This window comes from Amblyomma mixtum, chromosome 7, assembly GCF_055824585.1.
Source record: "Amblyomma mixtum isolate Tamu chromosome 7, ASM5582458v1, whole genome shotgun sequence".
Lineage (NCBI taxonomy): Eukaryota > Metazoa > Arthropoda > Arachnida > Ixodida > Ixodidae > Amblyomma > Amblyomma mixtum.
Genome location: NC_143018.1, coordinates 24,581,700 through 24,601,534, shown reverse-complemented (window position 1 = coordinate 24,601,534; position 19,835 = coordinate 24,581,700). Strand labels below are relative to the sequence as shown.

Sequence of the window (19,835 nt, the reverse complement as noted above, 5' to 3'; positions counted from 1 at the left end):
TGCCGGGAGACCCCGCGCAGGGGCAGACGTAAAGCCGCCGGCACTCTCTCTCGACAGCGAGAGAGAGAGAAATACTTCACTGCTGAATTTCACGTCGGAACCGCCTATGTGCGCGCGCGTATTCGGCACGACTTGTGCCTTGAGAATAGCGGAGAACGGAGGGCCCATGGGCGGGCCGAAGTCCGCCTGCCCGAGAAATAGAATCTTGCGCAGCGCGCCGGAGCGCTCGTTCAACACGTCCGTCCGCCGTGAGCGCTCTGGAAGCCGCTGCGCCCTTTTTTAGAGGCTCGTTTCTTCGCCTACTCTCGAGTTCTCCGCTCATAGCATGCGCTGAAATAAACGCTCCGTATGTGTGTATAACGACGAAAGGAATTCCTCTCCATTCTCTTTATGAACCACAGTTGAACAGTGACGAGGTCGCGGCCGCACCCTTTGATGAAAAGTTTACCCGCAGTTTTCTACAGTGCACCCAAAAACTCAAGAGTGTAATCAACAGAGACGCGGAGCCTTCAGACAACCTCGAGCTCGGTACGCATTCCGCTAAAGCGCTGCGCTGCGCTACTTCGGAGCACGGATGTTCACTAAAAAGCACCGCTGGCTGGCAGTCTGGTAACTGTGGAGGAGGGCCTATTTCCCATGAGTCAGTGCGCAAAAGGGCCCTCGGCAGCGGCGTCAGAGGAGGATGGCTTGCAGAGGCTGAGCGCACTCCCTCCTAGTTTTTTTACCTCCATGTTTTCACGCCAAGGGCGCAAAAGCCGCAACTGCCGATTGCGTTCGTACGCTAACGGTAGCCCGTCGCCCGCGCGAATCGCTTCAGCGCATTCCGTTGTTCGACTAAGCGTAGTAAATTGGGGCGACGTCACGATGACGTAGCAGGAAGGCGGGTCCGTGTCGTCACGCCGCCGTCCCCGCGGCTCGAGCCAATCAGCGAAGAGCGAATGCGACATGTCGCAAAAGGCGACACCGGGAGAATACCACCCCTAGCCTCATCATCATTCCACAACTTCTCCTTGACGCTCGGAAGACAGGAACCAGGCAAGAACATAGTGTTCAATGCACGTACCCCTTTGCCGAGGAAGGGTGAGACCTGCATGCCTGTTTTCTTCGGTTTCTCTAGAATTACAGGGCTCTGCACACAATGCTCACATTTCTCGCGTTCAGCTTGCTTGTTCCTTTCATATAACAGCAGACATTACACGAGAACAACGCAAAAAACTTAGAACGAAAGGGCTAAAGACGCGACTTTTTGCATTGAAATACACAGCAGACACCCGACTTCCGGGACAAGCGGTCCAACTTCCGGTGGCTTCACTCGCGCTCGTCTCGGAAAGCGGGAATGCGGCATCCAGCCACCTAGTGGAGATCAGTGGATTTACCATTCGATTTCATCATCGCATCGTCATCGTCACCGCCGCCTTCCATCTCACGTGCTTTTTTATGTGGTAGCCTGTGGCGTCTAAATTTGACTTATTCTGTTGAACGATATTATCTGTAGCACAGTTTTCACATTTCCTGTGGTTTATCGCCAGTGATGCGGTCACCTTTTCACTATGGTGCCGCTTTTGGACGCAGTGGACGAAGGTCTGGACACATCGCATGAGATGGCAGATTGGCGCGAGCTCACTCGGTGCTCGAGCGCGAACGAGGCTGCCAGTTGTGCTCCCACTCGCCGGCATCCGAAGTGCATCCAGACCATGCGGTCGGACTGGGCATTGTGGGTGTCTAGCGTGACAGTTCGTAACCGCACGGAACCCTTCTACAAAGGTCGTCGTCGACGTGCAACCGGTGGGAACTTAAGCGGCTCTGTAAGAAACGTGTTTCGGGGCTTCGCTCCGCGCTGTATTCCACGGAATGCGAAAGCATTGATGACCAAGTCAGCGATGGCGCCCATCGAGGAGCTTCTTTGCTTCAAGTTTATGCTGGGAGACAGCGCCGCAAGCGCATTTCAACTCGACGAGGTAACTCCGAGCCTCGGCGGCCGACAACCTTCGATCACCCAGACCCTTTTGTGCAAGGATGACATGAAGCCCCTCACAGCTCAGCCGTGGGACCGTCTGCCTCCCTGCAAAGACAAAGACATAGCGTACCCTTCAGCGAAGTGCGGAAAACAGGTGGGAACTCCAGACTCGCTCTCCGTGGATTCTGCTGATTGGTACGTTTACCTCAAAAATGAAGTCATGAACGTCGTGTACGCTTGCGCCGAGAAGCACGAGCAGCTGGAGACGCTAAACAGCGTTCCTGTGAATTTCATACCTCTAGAGCTCTCGCCGGAAATGGAAGCAGAGGTGAATGCGGTGTTGGCGCCGTACCCGCCGGAAGAAGTGCTGGCGAAAGGCTTCCACCTTGACATCAGACGTGCAGACTTGTCCACGCTCAACGAGAAACAATGGCTCAATGACACAATCATAAATTTTTACATGAACATGCTAATGGAACGCTCCTTGAAAGACGGATACCCTCGCATCTACGTGTTCAATACATTCTTTTTCACCAAGCTGTGTCGGAGCGGCCACGCTGGTTTGAAGCGGTGGACACGCAGGATTGACTTGTTTAGTTATGATATGGTGCTAATCCCGATACACATGGAGATGCATTGGTTCTTGGCAGTCATAGATTTTAGGCAGCCTTGTATTGCCATCTACGACAGCCTTGGTGCCGCGAAAGTGGATTCCAGCTGCATCGATCTGCTCAAGAGCTACCTCGAGGAGGAAAGTCTACATAAGCGCAGTAGAGGCATTGACTGGGATTGTTGGAAGCTGGTCGTGATGGAAGATCTTCCGCTTCAGGACAATTTCAACGACTGCGGCATGTTCACCTGTCAGTATGCTGAGTGCATCTCTCGGGACGCAAAAACCTCCTTTGGACCGCAGCACATGCCATACTTCCGCAAGCGCGTTGCGTATGAAATTGTGCACAAAGAACTTCTCTGAAGAACTCGTTGGGGGTCCAGCTTTTTTCTTTTTGCTGCGATTGCACAAGGTTGAACGGTGACTAATTTTTTTTTTGACATTGCTGGTAGAATCAGGTTCTACTGCATTCCGTTTTTCATTAAATGTGTGCTACAAGGTGGTGATTTACAAGTGTTGATATTGTAACCGTGGTTGAAATAGATGCCTGGATAATTGGGCAGTGTCACGCATGTAAACATCTCAGTGTAGTTTGTCATGCTGGTACTAAAGGACACCTGACTGTGAAGGAAAGGTGCAATAGCTGTTTCACTTCTCGGTGAATGCCTCAACGATCAAAGCTGCGATGGAGGCGAAATGCAAATGGAACTTGTGTGCTGTGCAGTATCAGTGCATGTTAAAAATCCCCTGGAGGTCGAAATTATTCCGGAGCCCTCCACTAAGGCACTTGCTTCTTTCACTCCCACCTTCCTCCGTTCCCTCATGGTGCGGTTAAGGTTTCCACTAAGAAATAAGAGTTACTATGCAGTTTCCTTTCCTCAAAAAATGCGGAGGGCACTTAAGATAGCTTACATGCTGTGAAGGCGCAAAGCATGAATGTCTCGTCAGTTTATACATCATCGGAATCCCTATCACGAGCTAGCCTCCTACTCGATTGCAACGAGAAATCATATGACACCACCCGGATTCCTGTATGATGAACGGTTGCGTCACAGTTGATACACATGTCAGGGAAGGCATACAATTGGAGAAATAGGGTGATCCATTCTTAGTGTGAACATGGGAAATTGTGGCCGCACTCTTCAGCAAGTCCATGCGTCTGTCCAGGCAAGGAATCAAAGCAAAGAGATGGTGAAGCGAAGCGCCACCTCTAGACCCTTCTGTGCCTGCACCACTTTGCTTTGATGCACGATCGTGCCGAATTCACAGGTGTTCGAGTGTGCGGCCATAAACTCGCATGTTCAAACTAAGAATAAACCACCCTGTACATCGTGAGCTAATATGTAGGCGGTTGCAACCCTTGTCACAAGCTAGCCTCAGACTTGACTAGCAGATGTACGCTATGTACAACAAGAAATCTTATATTGCCCAGAATGCTGTTCGACGACCAGTTGCATCGCAATTCTGACACAAAATGGGAAAACTAGCATCACATGGCAGTCCACCAATTATGCCATACGAGCAAATGGCGCGTCCTAGGAGATGGGGGGGGTGGCTGCGTCTGGTATCTATTGTGCATGTTGTCGCCGCTTCATTGGCTAGACAGCTGTCGCAATGCCCTGTTTTTGGGACCATCTCTCAGCCTCAACAATGACGGTCACCGATGGAATTTCATCTAATAGGGCTGTAAGGCTCGTGCCTTAAAACCACTAATTACTGTGAAGTGAGACTGCTGTCATTTCTGAGGTGTGCACCAAGAGGTGAGACAGCTGTCTCGCTTTGCAGTGCTCACCACGGTGGCTCAGCGGATAGGGCGCTTGGCTGCTGACCCAGAGTACCAGGTCTCGAACCCGCCCGCAGAAGCTGCGTTTCGATGGAGGCGAAACGCAAAGGCACCGATGTGTTGTGCCATGGCAGTGCACGTTAAAGATCCCAGGTGGCCAAAATTATTCAGGATCCCTACACTACTGCACCTCTTTCTCTCTTCCTTCTTTCACTCCCAGCTTTCTCCCTTCCCTCACGGTGCGGTTGAGGCGTCCACCGAGAAGTGAGACAGTTACTTTGTCATTTCCTTTGCTAAAAACTAATTTTCACCTAAGGATCTTTAACATGCACTGACCTAGAGCAGCACACGGGTGAAACACGGCCTCCGCCGCCGGATTTAACCACTGTTCTCTTGCTCAGTAGCGGAACTTGCTTACCACTGAGAAAAAAAGAAAGATAGGTTATCAGTAAATGAAAGGCGCAGTAACTGCCTCACTTCTGGGTGGACACCTCAATCGCTGTGAGGGAAGGGAGGAAGGCAGGAGTGAAAGAAGAGAGAAAGAGGCACCCTAGTGGAGGGCTCCGGAATAATTTCGTCCACCTGGGGATATTCAACATGCACTGAAATTGAAAAGCACAAAGTGGCTTCTGCTTTTCGCTTCCATCGAAACACGGCCGCTGCAGCCAGGTTCGAACCCAGGTACAACGTCTTCCGGGTGTAACTTTTTCAGCAAGCTGTTTTTCAAGATGATCTACAACATCAAAACTGACACTTTTTTCTTGAATCCATTATTTAAAAATTTAGCTAATTTGTCTTTACCAACAACAAAACTTATGAAAAAGACAAAATACTCCAGAATAGGCCACGCAACTCTCGACAGCCCTTAGTTGGTTTCATTGGGGATAGGACACTTCAGTATATTTTAAAAGTTTGGTTAAAATTAGCTACAACACACAGCACAAAATGAATCCAGTTTTGCTTTATATTACACACTCATATCATCCAATTGGAAGGAGGCTGTGTTCTTCGTTCAGGTACAAAACATACTCTCAGTGGTAAATGTGTTGTTTTAGTACCTTGTAACTTGCACTTGAATGCAAGAATGAACAGGTCTCTGTACAAAGCTGCAAAAGCCACAAAATTTGTGCGCACACAGATCCTGTTTTTGAGGCTAGGTTGCCAAGGCATGTGTTACATATTGGGTATTAAGTATCCACAGGGTCAAGCGTGGTAAAAGTCATTAAAGTTTAAAAGATCTGGCAATCATGCTAGCATTATACTGACAGCATATGTAGCACACGGCCAGCTAGCAGTGATACTATTCCTATTACTATTACATGCTAATAACCATCTGAGGCAGTGCAGTAAAATCAAAGACAAATTACAGGATGACACTTGTGTCTCACCAAGCACGATGTTCTTATGGCCAGATTATCCAGTTGTAGATATTATCACATAGCTCTCGTAGCTTCTTACATATAGCTTGCACTGAATAAAACAACTTCCTTTTGCATAGAATGTCCACAAAAACCAAAGGTGTCTTCTGTGCAATATACTTCGTTCGTTGTCTGAACTACATACACAAAGTGGTAAAGAAGGAAACGTAGGTATCTGACGAAATATAGAAAAGACTAATTCTAATCCTTTAATGTATCATCATCATCATTAACCTGACTATGCCCACTGTATCAAGATGACACACTGAAAGTAAGCTAGTAGCTTGTAGATGTTTAGTGGTTTGCAAGGCTATATCTAATAATTATTTCATTAAAATGAAATCGTGTCAAAAACTTTAATTAGGAAGACAAAAATGATACAAGATTATGCAAGATATCAAGAGAATTAAAGGTATAAAAGCAAATATATTTGTATAAGTTGCTGTATAAAATGAAACTAAATCTCAGCTGCGCATTCTTGATGCTTTATCTTGAACTCCTTAAAATGGTGAAGTGCGTTGCACACTTTTGGGTCCACTGACAGGATGTTCACGGACAAATGCTCGTTCCCTCCAGGTTGATGCCCACCAGCTGCATGAAAAGAAAAGTGATATATTTAGATGCTACATCATTCCTCTGTTGTAATAAGAGCTAATATTCACATCATTTACATGATGGTTACACCAAATTTTCACGTAAAACAAAGTGCCTCAAAGCCTTAGCATGCACAGCAACACTCATTGTGGTGGTGTGAAAGCTACCGCGTCTCCCATAGCCAGCCAGATGTAAGCTGCTCCGTACACTGCAATAACTCGCTGCATTGTGATGTTGGAATGTTTCACATGGCCAATTTATCACCAGAAATCTGCGCGCCACATAAGCCCCAATTCTGTCATTGCAGCATCACAAAAATGCTTGCAAGCTCGAGCAAAATGTTGTAAACTAAGTCATAGCCACATAAACACTAGCTCACAGGACTCGGCTTGCATTTATAGCACATCAAACAGCAACTTATGCCATACGGTTGACTGAGGAACCATTACAATATGAAAATAATTTTTATTCATCACTTGCCACCTAGCTGGGTTTGACTAGTCCTCCATAATTACATGAACCACTTCCCCAAAGTCTAACAGCTAGCAAAATTGCAAAAGGGAAAGCAACATTAAACAGTTAACACCACCATATTACTGCTCTCGTCACAACTGTGCTATGAAAAGTACACTCAGCATCAGTCAGTTGTAATTTTTACTACAGTAAGCCCTCAGATACTGAAGGGGATGTGCTTTTGTGAAAACAAAAACCCTGTCTGTCTTATATGAACTCATTTCTTGCCTGTGTAATGTGGTTCAACTATTAGCTAAATCTTCCAATGTAGGGATTGCAAAGACCACCAGTGTACGTCCTATCTTGAAGAAACTGCTGTCCTAGAACCCGTGACCATATTGCGCACAAACTTAAAGAGGAACTATTCATTAGAAAAAAAGGGTATCGACTGCGTCAGCGATGCACTGATCTTGCTGCATAAGAGCAGGTTGATTTTTGGAACGTTTTTGCAAATGGCGATTACATGTGGGTGGATGGCTGCCAGCACACCTCTGAACAGTTAATTCCATACAGTCACCTCTGAAGCCTTTAACCAGTTTCAGGTTTTATATCGGGCCTTTTAATTACATATATATTTCACAGCCCTACTTTCAGGCTCTCATCCCATGAAATATGCCCTATGGTTCTATACATTACGTGTCATTTTACTTTTCATTACCTTTAAAAATTATTCTTTGCTTCTAGCGCTTTTAGCTTCTCAGCGAGTCAGAACAGGTTCTTTTCTTTACCTCTTGTGACCACTTTTATGGCCTTTAACACATTGCTGACGTTTACTGCGGGTAACAGTGTTGTGACTGCCAATATAAACTGTGTTTTTCAACACAGAATCAGTTGTGAATAGAACGTTGTACTGTGTCCCTTCCTCGTAAACATTTCCTTGTTAGTTAAGACAATACACAACGAACTAGCTCAGCAGGAAGTCTAATGACTAATTCCTTTCACTAATCCTATCTCCTCCTGGCGATTCTGAGCAGTTTTTATGGTGTATGCGAGTGACATTGTGTATTTAGTTCTTTTCCTCATGGAATTTCACGAGCACTAAATTATAAGACATTGAAGACATCTTGAAGGCCTAACAAGGAAAAAAAAACAGTATATCTAATGAGTTTATCTAATGATAAATAAGATTCAAGTGCTCGTGCGGAAGTGGTGAAACAAAACATGCGAACTGAATGCACGCCATCCAGAAGGTGTGATGAAACCTAGTGTCACTCTACAGAGAGGAATTCAGGTAATGAGACGCGCAAAGGTCAGCCCATCACACGGGACAACCTGATGTCAGTTGGAGCGAATAAGATTCACTACGTCAGATGTTGATCGTGGATCACAGGTGACAGCAATTTTCTGCAGGCAGTTGTGTTGGGTGAATATGCACAGTTGGTACACCAAACCAATCTGAGAGCATAATGCTTGAAAGTGTAATGCAGTGTTACTGACATAAGTGAGTGGCTGTTTTAAATTTATTTAAAAGTGATAATTTATTTGCACAGCTTGAGATGCCAGGCAAGTGCAGCTTAGAGGCAGTTAGAACTAAACTGGCGTGATTCGTTTAGGTCTTACTCCAATACTAATTAGCATATAAGGCTACTGCAATAGACATGAAACAATATATGTGGTAAAAACAAGTTGTCTGCATTGTTAATTCACAAGTGAAAAATTTTAGTAATTACCTCTGCATGAGCTCCAATGTGGCTTCACCTCCACCCTGCATCTCGTTTTCAATCAGAAGTATGCAGCATACATGACCTCCATGGTAGCCAAAAAGCTGAGCCCTTCAAAGCAGCTTTTTCCGTCCAGTATCACAATCAATGATGCTCCTGCATGGAAAGATCTCTTTACCATCAAGAGCATGTTCAATCAAAAACTGAGCTATGATTAGATGTGCTCTGATGAAGAAAGCTGGTGCTCAGAATAATATTTTTCGCATGCCAGTTAAAGCATGAGGCATTCTGAACCTTCTCACATAGAAAGCCATGTCACCATAGCTCACAAAAATGCAGCACTACCATGTACCAAGTGGATGGTAAATGCTCAAAAAGCAATGGAACAAGAGCAGATTCAGATATGGCACAGCATGAGTTATTTAAAAGGCAGTTCTGAAGTTGACATTAGAGACCATAGACAAGAATTTTACAGCCTAACCAACAGGGCATAAGTGGTGCAATACGATGCAATGCACCACCACTCAGCAAGGACTGCAACATGCGCTGTGAAAAGAAGTGTGTGATAGAATGAGCTAACTGAGTGCCTCAGGTCATTCTTGAAGATGTACTAAGCTTCGCTTTGGCCAATTCTAAGCCAATCTGGCACATACTGTGCACATCATATCAGGAGGTGTATATTGGATGATTTTTTTTACTGTCTCCAGGTTGTTATTATAGAACTGTGATAGAATTGTGAGCGCATATGGCAGGTTATCTCAGATCATGAATGGCAGTTTACCAATATCCCTAAAGAGAAAAGTATACAACAGGTGTATCTTACCGGTACTCACCTATGGGGCAGAAACGTGGAGGCTAACAAAGAGGGTTCAGCTTAAGTTAAGGACAACGCAGCGAGCTATGGAAAGAAAAATGATATGTGTAACGTTAAGAGATTTGAAGCGGGCGGAGTGGGTGAGAGAACAAACGCGCATTAATGATATTCTAGTTGAAATCAAGAGGAAGAAGTGGGCTTGGGGCAGGGCATGCGAAGGCAAGATAACCGCTGGTCCTTAAGGGTAACGGAGTGGATTCCAAGAGAAGGCAAATGTAGCAGGGGGCGGCAGAAAATTAGGTGGGCGGATGAGATTAAGAAATTTGCGGGAATATGGTGGCTGCGGCTGGCGCAGGACAGGGTTAATTGGAGAGACATGGGAGAGGCCTTTGCCCTGCAGTGGGCGTAGTCAGGCTGATGATGATGATGAATGTTGAGCTCTATTATGTACATAACGTATGCCTTCTATATAGCTCACATGCACAAAATACACCCATGTATCTCTTAGTATTAAAATAAAAATCTAAACTAGTGACCTTATTCTTCTGATTGGAAGTCTGGTTTACTTTGCTTCTTTTGTTCTCCCTTTGGTGATCCAAGTTGATGCTGCCTGGAACTGTGCAGGTCAGCATTTCACCGAAAACGGCTTCAAATAAACCTAGTTGTAAGCATTGCATGTTCACCAGGTAGGGCACTCGGCTACTGAGTCAGGCGACTTGAGTGCAATCCCGACCCTGTTTGATGGAGACAAAAGACAAAGGTGCCATGTGCTCCGCTATGTCAGTGCATGCTAAAAATCTCCAGGTGGTAGAAATGTATTCTCAAGCCCTCCATCTTTTGCTTCCTGCTTTCATTCCCTTCCTTCACAGTGCGGTTGAGGTGGAGTCCCAAGTAATGTTCAACAGCTCCTTGCGAGACTGTTGAACATTACTTGGGTTTTCTGCATGTTAATTTTAAGACCTACCGTTCTGCTCTGCCTGTCTAACTCATTGATCATGCGTTGCAGCTCATCTCCTGAGGGACTTAGCAAGGCAATGTCATCAGCGATCACAAATTACTTAGGTATTCTCCATTAACTCTTATCCCCAACTGTTCCCAATCAAGGCCTCTGAATACCTCGTGTTAACTGGTGATCAATAGCAACGACAAGATCATGTCTCCCTGCATGACAACCATCCTTATTCTCCATTAACTCTTATCTTCAACCGTTCCCAATCAAGGCCTCTGAATACCTCGTGTTAACTGGTGATCAATAGCAACGACAAGATCATGTCTTCCTGCATGACAACCATCCTTACTGAAATTTTATTGTGGACTTTATGAACGACTATGGTAGCTGTAGAGCTGTAATAGATATCTTTCAGTATTTTTACATAAGGTTCCTCTACACCCTGGTTCCACCTGCCTGCATGACTTCTGAGGTTCCGACTGAGTCAAATGCCTTGTTATCATCTGTGAAGACTATATGAAGAGGTTCATTATATTCTGCACATTTTTCTATCGCCTGATTGATAGTGTGAATATGGTGTATTGTCGAGTATCATTTACGAAACCTTGACTTATCATTCGATCAGTCATCTAGTATTGAAATGGATGATAATCTCACAAATATCATAAAGACTGTGCGCAAAAGCAGGAGGTAAGGTAGCTAGGCATGATTCCGGTAAGCTCTCTCAACTGACGAAAGACTTGATTAAGAAGTGCAAAGCATCAAAGCCTTTAAATCTACAGATGAAACTGGCAAAGCTATTAAGGGTAATAAAAGAGCACAAGATCAGTGGCAGAAAAAGCTTCTGAACGGGCTTTAAAGGTGCACTGAAGAGGATTCTGAACTTGTCTTTTTGCCGCGGGAACTCGATCTACACGTTCCAAGCATTCTTAGAAACTGCAACTTATTGCCCTGAATGGCCGATTTCCCTAATTAAATCGAATTAACGTCCGGCTCCCGCCCTTTTTTTTGAATTCTGCCTCGTACGATGGGCGGAGTCGACCAACGCGTGAAGTTCCTTTCAGCCAGCTCCGTGGAGGCTTTGCTTTTGCTTTATTTTGTTTTTTAGGTTTCCATGAATAAATAGTTTCATTCGCAGATAATATAGCCGCAAAATAACCCCGCAGAAATAAAAATACGCGCGGACTATTTGCTGCTACGGACTACTACGTATTACTCCGCCGATGGCAGAGCGGCTAGCCGCCACGGGACTGGGTGAAAGGCACTCCACGCGTTGGTCGACTCCGCCCACCGTAGGAGGCAGAATTAAAAAAAAAGGGCGGGAGCCGGCCGTTAATTCGATTTAATTTGGGAAATCGGCCATACAGGGCAATAAGTCGCAGTCTCTAAGAATGCTAGGAACGTGTAGATGGAGTTCCCGCGGCAAAAAGACAAGTTCAGATTCCTCTTCAATGCACCTTTAAGGAGAGAATGCAGCCTAAAAATAGTTGAGAGCAAATTAGACTGTGGAAAAATCATATCTACATCTTAAGAGATAAGGAGGGCAATGCCATTACTGATATGAAAAGAGCAACAGCTAGCTAACTATAGACACTCCACAAAGGATGAAAAAAAGTGCAAAAAAAAACAGAAAAGAGATATAAAGCAAGGAACATCTCAGTACAGCAGATGAGTATTATGAAAGGTTTGAACACCTGAGAACTATGCCATAAGAAATCTTACTTCATGAAGCTCTACCTCTCCAATGTACACAAATGCAATGGGTTTCATCTCTTGTTTGTGAAATCTTCCCTAAAGGCAACCTGCAACTACCATGTGCACCTATGGCGTTAGAACACTGCTTAGAAACTTGTTAGAAACTGCTTAGAAACTGTTAGAAACTGGCGTTAGAACAATGCTTAGGAAACCATATCTCTTTGTATTGGTGTTCACAGCTGCTGCAGAGGACTTGAAATTTCGCTTGAGTGCCCATTGATGTTAGCTACCACAATGGAAGAAAAAAAGATGGTTTGGTTTGGTTTGGTTTGGTTTGGTTTGGTTTGGTTTATGGGGTTTAACGTCCCAAAGCGACTAAGGCTATGAGAGACGCCGGAAGAAAAAAAGAAGCCGCTGTGCTGTGTCCACTAACTTCAAGCAAACTAAAGTGGGCAGAAAGAACTTCAAGTGTGGCCTCCTGGTGTGGCCCACACAAGCAGAATTCTGGCCTGTCAGAGTACATTCGAGAACAATTTATGAAGTTTTTATCATACTAGCACAGACAGAAAGCTAGATAGCATGTTGCATTTCTTTCAGTAGCTGCTTAAAGGCAGTTCTTTTCCCAAAGAATTAGTTTTGCAGGAAGAATAAAAAGCAACAACAACCATATTAATCACAATGTGACATATAACCTTAACAATGTTCAAACCGATTATGCCTTATAAAGCACAATGGGTTTGAGCATTGTAAAAAGGAATTTACTGCAATTCATTACCCATTCACTTGCGACATGAGAAAAATTATTCATGAAAAAGATTGCCTTTTCGGTACTGGCTGTGTATTCTCAGCTGAAATTTTTTTTTTTGCTTCATGGTTACAAATTTGTGCTCATGAGCTAGTTTGATTTCCAAAGACCAGCTTATTTGAAACAGCGTAAAGGAAACATTACCAGTTATTCCAATTTCAGTACCACACACAAGTAGGTGAAGTGCAAAAGATGGATCACTGATTCCCTACATTTACCATAATTATTATCAGCCAAATACACTTTTCGAAAAAAAGCTATTATGCCACTGTTGGAAAAAAGGCTTCTCTAAATGATCTCGAAGTAAGTTATTCTTATATTCCACATACATGCACAAAAACATTCAGAAAACTGCAGTAGTTATATATTTATTTATTTATTTATTTATTCATTTTTTTAGGCAATACAAGTATTGCCCACGAGGCAAGACAAAAGGAGACTATTGGTCTCCTGACTAGGTCTTGGCCTCGCCGGGCGCAGCAGAGGCAGTAGTACATAGCATATCGCCATAATCATACATCCTAATCACGATCAGATCAGATGATTATATAATTCTACATGCAATATACATATGCACAAGCTGCGAGAAATAAATGGCACTTTGCTTAATAGCGACATGAAGAAACATAGGAATATTTAACAAAAACAAAACAAAGACAAACCAGAACATCAATGACACAATAAGGCACGTGCTCTTTGCCTAAACTGATGTACAGATGTAACATTTTTTGCAGTAGCTATTATATCTGGATAGGAATTGCATAACTTTGAAATTTGATGTTCGATAGTTTGAGTACCATAATTTGTTCTTGGCCTTTCTGTCAGTAAGGTAGTATGGCGCAATGAATAACCGGTATCTCTATCAAGGTACTGACTACAAAACGACGCAGAATTTGTTGTCATCTCTTTATATATATACAGACTCAGTTTCAGGTGATATGAATACATGAAAGACGGTAGATTGTGGCGGATCATAAGCTCAGAAGCACTAGCTTGTCCATTTGCTGGCTGAAATAAACGTGCAGCTTTCCGAATGAGCACACATAGTCTTTCGCGATCAGTTTTTGTGGTAGTTCCCCATACCAACAGACAATAATTTATATGAGATTGAACAAGAGAAAAATACAGTCTCTTCTTGAGCCAAACGGGCAACAGATTACGAAGCCTGTATAGAATGCCAACTGATTTTGCAACCTTGATGCGGACATTATTAACATGATATGACCAACTAAGCTTCCTGTCAAAAGTAACTCCTAAAAACGAAAGATTTTCAACCTGTTCAATCTCAGAAGTTCGAAACGACAGTCGCATAACATGGGATATGGGCTTATTTTTTGCACAAAACAACATAAACTTCGTTTTATTTGTATTTAACTCAAGTTCATTTAGGAAAAGCCATGCGCTAAGTTCCAGTAGCCAAGTATTAGAAATAATTTCAAGTTGTTTAAGATTTTCACCATGAAAGAAAACGTTAGTATCATCGGCATATAAAATTATATCATTGGTTAAAGGAATGTTTACTATATCATTAATGTAAATAATGAAAAGTAAAGGCCCTAGTATAGATCCCTGTGGAACTCCATATTTTATAACACTCATTGCGGATGAAACACCGTGCACTGATGTATACTGCAGTCTCGACTGTAGATAACTATGCATTAGTTGGTGTGCAATACCTCTTATTCCATATAACTCAAGTTTTCGTAATAAAATGTTGTGTTTAATAGAATCAAATGCTTTTCGAAAGTCTAAAAAAATTCCTACAGTAAAAAGCTTGCTCTCTATATTGCTAAGAATTCTATTTTTAACTCGTAGTAATGCGGATTCAGTCGACTTGGCTTTTTGGAACCCATATTGACAGTTCGTAATTACATGCAGTGACGAAAGAAAGCTAGTCAAACGGACATATATAACACGTTCTGCGACTTTCGAAAAAAGCGGAAGAACCGAAATAGGCCTATAATTACTTAGATCATTATATGGTCCTTTTTTGTGAATTACAGCAACCCGAGCGATTTTCATTTTTTCTGGAAAACAACCAGTCTCGAACATACGATTGCAGATGTGTGTTAAAGGTCCTGCTATAAATTCAGCAACTGCTTTGATTGGTGTCACTCTTATTTCATCTTCGCCAGCTGCCGAACTGTTGTTTAAGGAATTAATAATAGAAATAATCTCATCCTCTGACGTGGGTTGGAAGAATAAAGAGTCGCTGATTGTTTGCTTAATATACCGTTCACAGCTGAGTTGTGAAGAAACATGAAAAGTGGAAGTCGATGCCCCCGCGTCTAAGAAGTGGTTATTAAATGCGTCCGCAAGCGCTGCACCTTTATAAGCCTTTCCATTAAGAATCAATTCAGCTGGTAGGCCAGTCGCGTTGCTGGCGGTTAGTTCGCGATATGTTTTCCATATTTTACTGCAGTCATTTTTGCAAGCTTCAAATTTACGAGCATAGAATTCTGATCTCGCCTTCTTTAGGTCACTGCTCAGTTTGTTTCTGATTTGTTTAAATTCCTGTAGTAGTACTGCATCACGTGTACGCAAAAACAAGTTAAATAATCTGTCCTTGTGTTTAATACGCTTGTAAAGTTCGCCAGTCACCCATTCTTTTCGAGCCTTTTTGTGCTTAATCAGAGGTTTATAAGGAAATGCATCATTATAGCATTTTTTCAGTCTAGTAATAAATACATCGTAGGCTTTAGAAGGATCCATAATATCGTATATATCTTCCCACTTCTCCTTCTCAACCATAGACATAAAGGCTTCAACCTTCTGCGTGTTTATGAACCGTATATGAACAGTTTCATGTACAACACTCTGTCGTATTGGAAAAGCCGCAAATATTGGTAAGTGGTCACTAATGCCAGAGCTTAAAACACCAGATCTAGTGGCATTCGTTGAAAAGGTACTAAAACATAGATCAATTAGTGTACTAGAACTTAGGGTTACTCTTGTGGGCGCATCAATTACATTCTCACAACCATTTGCTAGCATACATTCTAATAACTGGGTCTTCGCTGGTGAATTTGAAAGCAAGTCAATATTAAAGTCCCCCACAATTACCACGTGCCCTTTTGAATTATTTACAAATTCAAAAAGAGAGTCTAAAAAATTAAACAACGCTTGAGGAGCGCCTTGGGGTGGTCGGTAAATGGCAATGACAACAACATTGTACATCGTGATTGCTACCGATTCAAAGTCTTCACAGATATACGTGTAGTTTGAGAGTACATCAAAACGGTGTTGGTTTCGCACATATATGGAAACGCCCCCACCTCTTTTGTTTTCACGATATACAGAGATGTGCCTATAACTCTGAAAGCAGATGGCATCAGAATCATCAACAAACCATGTTTCGGAAAAGGCCATAAGATCAAATGGGTACTGGAGCACAGATAGATATGCCTCGACATCATTTTGTTTGTTTCTTAAGCTCCTGGCATTTAAATGAAATAACGAAAGACATTGCGCTTTGAAGTGGTTGTCTGCGCGCATTAAATTATTGAATGAAGTGGTAGTATGATAAGCCATCTTATCATTAAAAAAATAAACAAAAAAAGTCCCATCAAAAGATTATGCTATCTTGTCAAGGTCATCTTCGGCTGAGATCCTTAAGGCGCGTGTGCCGGTTTGCTTCCGCGCAAATATCTTGCCCTCGGTCACCCAAACAAACTGATAGCTCTGTTCTTTCGCCTTGTTTTTCGTCAGCCAGTGCAGTCGCCGATTTGTCGCGGTAAGGTTCTCCAGAAACCAAATTCCCAATACTGCGTCTTTCACGTCTTTCCGTTTTCCGAACCATTTGGATCTCATGTTTTTTGTTGCAAACCTGACCAGGACTGCCGGAATTTTCCCTTCTTTATGCGGCAAGCGATGCAGTACCTCAATGTCATCGTCGGATAGCTGTGGCAGGTCGAGTTTGGTAGCAATCTTATTAAGCTCATCCATCAGGTTTTCGTTGTCGGAAGGTTTCAGTCCATGGATTTCAATGTTGTGTTGACGCATACGCTGCTCTAAATCATTCATTTCTTGTTTCATTGCGCGAATTTCTGCTGTATCCGATGACTGCTCAAGTGTTTCCACCCGTTGGCGCAAGTCGTTGATGTCTTTATCCTGCTTTTCGAGCTTGACGTTCAGATTATCGTATGTATCAGACAGATGCTGAACCGATGTCTCAATACTCTTTACAGTGTCCTGTAAGCTGAGCAGTTGGTTGAGCTTAGACTCCAGCACCTGTATTTGGGACAGCTTTCTGTTTATCTGTGTTAACTGGTCTGTCAGATCACTGGGCTGTTTGGATAAATCACTACTTGTCGCAGTGTCTTTGCAGCTTGCACATTTTAGGGCTTTCTGCGTCACTTTCTTCATCTGCTTAAAAGATTTTGCACTTACACCGCAGCACTTTCCAAAGTGAAATTTTTCACAACACTCTGCGCAGGTCATAAATTCATCACCAATCTGGAGGCTGCATGATGCGCAGGCAATCTCGTCATCTGAAGACATCACAAAACAGTACTAATACAATGCACTAGCAGAACGGAATTACAGCATTTAAGCTACAAGTGGGAGCATAGCAGTGGCGGTGACAATAAGGGACAGAAGCGTGCATAACGCAAAGGTGCTGTAACCAACCTGAAACGATCGAAGAAACGTTCAGGATACGCCCTGTTGTCTTGCCGCCGCCACTGCTGCAACCCGAATGTGACGGCGATGATCGGTGGTGGTCCTTTTGTAGCTGCCTTGATGATAACCGGGCCACGTGACAAACAGGATAGCCAGGTCAGCAGCAGGCTTTACGTTGGTCGTCCTGGTGTCGGCTTTAGCGGGCAAGAATTTTCCACGGTGAAGCGGCTCTGAAACGATCGAAGAAACGTTCAGGATACGCCCTGTTGTCTTGCCGCCGCCACTGCTGCAACCCGAATATAAGCATAATACTGCTCTTATCTTTAAAAAATTGCCAGAGGAAAAAATATGTCTTTGGCAGTAAGAAAAACATAACATGCCAATGGAAAATTAGCATCCCCATTAGGAAAGGCCATGAGCACATACGAAAACCACAAGACACGTACTTCACTGAAGGCAATGTGCCATGCAGATTTAAAGGAGGAGGTGGGAGTTGTCCCATATATCCCTAAGCAAGAAATTTTCCACTAAAGAATCATACTCCATTCACCCGCATTTCACTAAGAATAAAGCTACATAAAGCACAGTGCAAACACTGACACGTGATGACAAACACTGCACCCTCATAGTCTGCACTATAGACCTTTTTCAGTTTTAGCCTCGCTCCCAGCGCGCCGAACACCGCCATGTTGCTTTCCTCCTCTCTGGCTGGTTCGGAAAGGCGGTGTCCGTGCGTCCCGTGCGTTCTCTGCGGTTCTCCGTGTTTACTGTATGCGTTTGCCTAGCTGTATTAGCCCGATTTAGGTGTATGTGCGATTAAAGCTGCAACGAGGTCTTCGGGAAACCACTGCGCAGTCGTCTGCTGTTCAAACAACTACATTAAGCGAAGGCGGCTTGAAGCGGAGCAGTGTGAAGAACACAGAGAGCCACGGCGGCAGTGCGGTTGCGGGCTTTTTCAGCTACACATACCTTACACGCGAGCACCTACTGCTGATGTCGCTAAGATATGTGTTGTCTGTGACCCTTGCAAAATCAAAACATAAGTAATAACTTGGGTAAATGATGCAGCAGCACGGCGGGTTACGTGAAACATTTCTGTTATAACTGCCGATACTGGCGACTGATTACATAAAGACAACGGCACTGTAAACATAGCTATTTGACAGTACTTGAAAGCCATGATGCATTGCGCAAATGCCACAGCTGTTTGCTTGCAGTAAATATCCGATAAACCAGCAGGACTTAAAAAACTGAAGGCCGCAGCTTTCGCGTGTCCACCTTGCATCGTGACACCTCATGCTTCGACCAAAATCTTTTTTCAACTGACGCCGTAATGCAAAGTCCCGATTGTTTAAAAAAAAATGTGTCTATTAGGGACGTGCAATCAGCAGGCACGCAGTGCCCACCCGACCACACGCACGCGCTTTCTCGCTCTTTCGGCATTAATCAGCGGCCGCACCCGAGACTGGCCAAACAGATATGCTCCTCAATAACTGTCACAGCAGGTGCACCAGTTTCAAGTGTATAAATTACATCGCGTTCAAAGGCCACGACTCTCTACTACTTCTTTTTCTGAGTTTAGCGAAATGTCAGACGACGCGAAGCTCCAAATCCAGTTTCCTCTGTTCCTGCGACACTTTGCTTCGACGCACGCCGCCGACGGATGCCCTGGTGCTCCGAAGAGCGCTGCCACACACTCGCATGTCCACGCTAAGAGTGGACCACCCTACATGTGCACGCTTCACCAGTTATTTTACCGTTAGTACAAAGTAATCAAGGAATTTATGCAAAGCCAAAAAGCCGGAACAGAATTCTGTGCGCTTGTGCGCTCCAGCGCTGCCTTCTCCATGTAGCACTACAGAAAGTACCGTTTTTTAGGACAGTGCGGAGGGAAAATGTAGTGAAAGAGGCGGTCGAGCGCAGTTTCAATCAGTTCGTGTCACCGGCGCAACGCAGATCAGACCGCTTGAGCGCTTGACAGCAACACTGCTGTTAGCTCGGAAGGGAGCGGTTTTTCTTTTATAATTATAACTACAACATAGAAGCGCTCAGCAAGCTCCGTGCTCGCATTAATAAATGTCTCCATTATAGATACCAGAAAGCCGTTAAAGAAATTGCGCACACTTGCGTAGAAGCGCACCTCCAATGCCGATTTTCGGCACAACTTGCAGGGAAACATCCGCGTCGCCGCTCGCCGAAAAACGGGCCATTTTGTTCACAGTTGCTCAGTGCATACAGTGCAACACTTTGCAGGCCAAAATCATGCAAAAATCAACACTCGGATAAGGCTGAACAGCGCGGCGAGTACTCGCTGCCTGTATCGCAGCGGCGGCCGCCCAAGCCAACATGGCGGAGAAATCGGCCAGACGCAAGACGGCGCTGCTGTCGAAAGATGGTCGCGCGCATCTGAAAAAGG

At 44.1% G+C, this 19,835-nt stretch overlaps 2 protein-coding genes across 4 annotated transcripts in view; one reads left to right on the top strand and one right to left on the bottom strand.

Annotated features, from left to right (window-relative positions):
* The first annotated feature begins 1,424 nt into the window (after positions 1-1,424).
* On the top strand, positions 1,425-3,085 carry LOC149335340 (sentrin-specific protease 1-like). Its single transcript, XM_089552024.1, has one exon. The coding sequence runs from the start codon at positions 1,551-1,553 to the stop codon at positions 2,928-2,930; it is 1,380 nt and encodes a 459-aa protein (XP_089408150.1). The 5' UTR covers positions 1,425-1,550; the 3' UTR covers positions 2,931-3,085.
* Positions 3,086-6,110: 3,025 nt separating this feature from the next.
* LOC149335337 (uncharacterized) overlaps positions 6,111-19,835 on the bottom strand; it is a 40,078-nt gene continuing 26,353 nt past the window's right edge. For 2 of the 3 annotated variants that reach the window (XR_016284053.1, XR_016284054.1), the window contains exons 2-4: positions 17,429-17,649; positions 8,546-8,692; positions 6,111-6,359 (exon numbers count right to left, since the gene is read on the bottom strand). The gene's annotated coding sequence lies outside the window, so the exon portion shown is untranslated. The remainder of the gene's footprint in view (positions 6,360-8,545; positions 8,693-17,428; positions 17,650-19,835) is intronic. The other variant, XR_016284055.1, reaches the window with a different exon arrangement.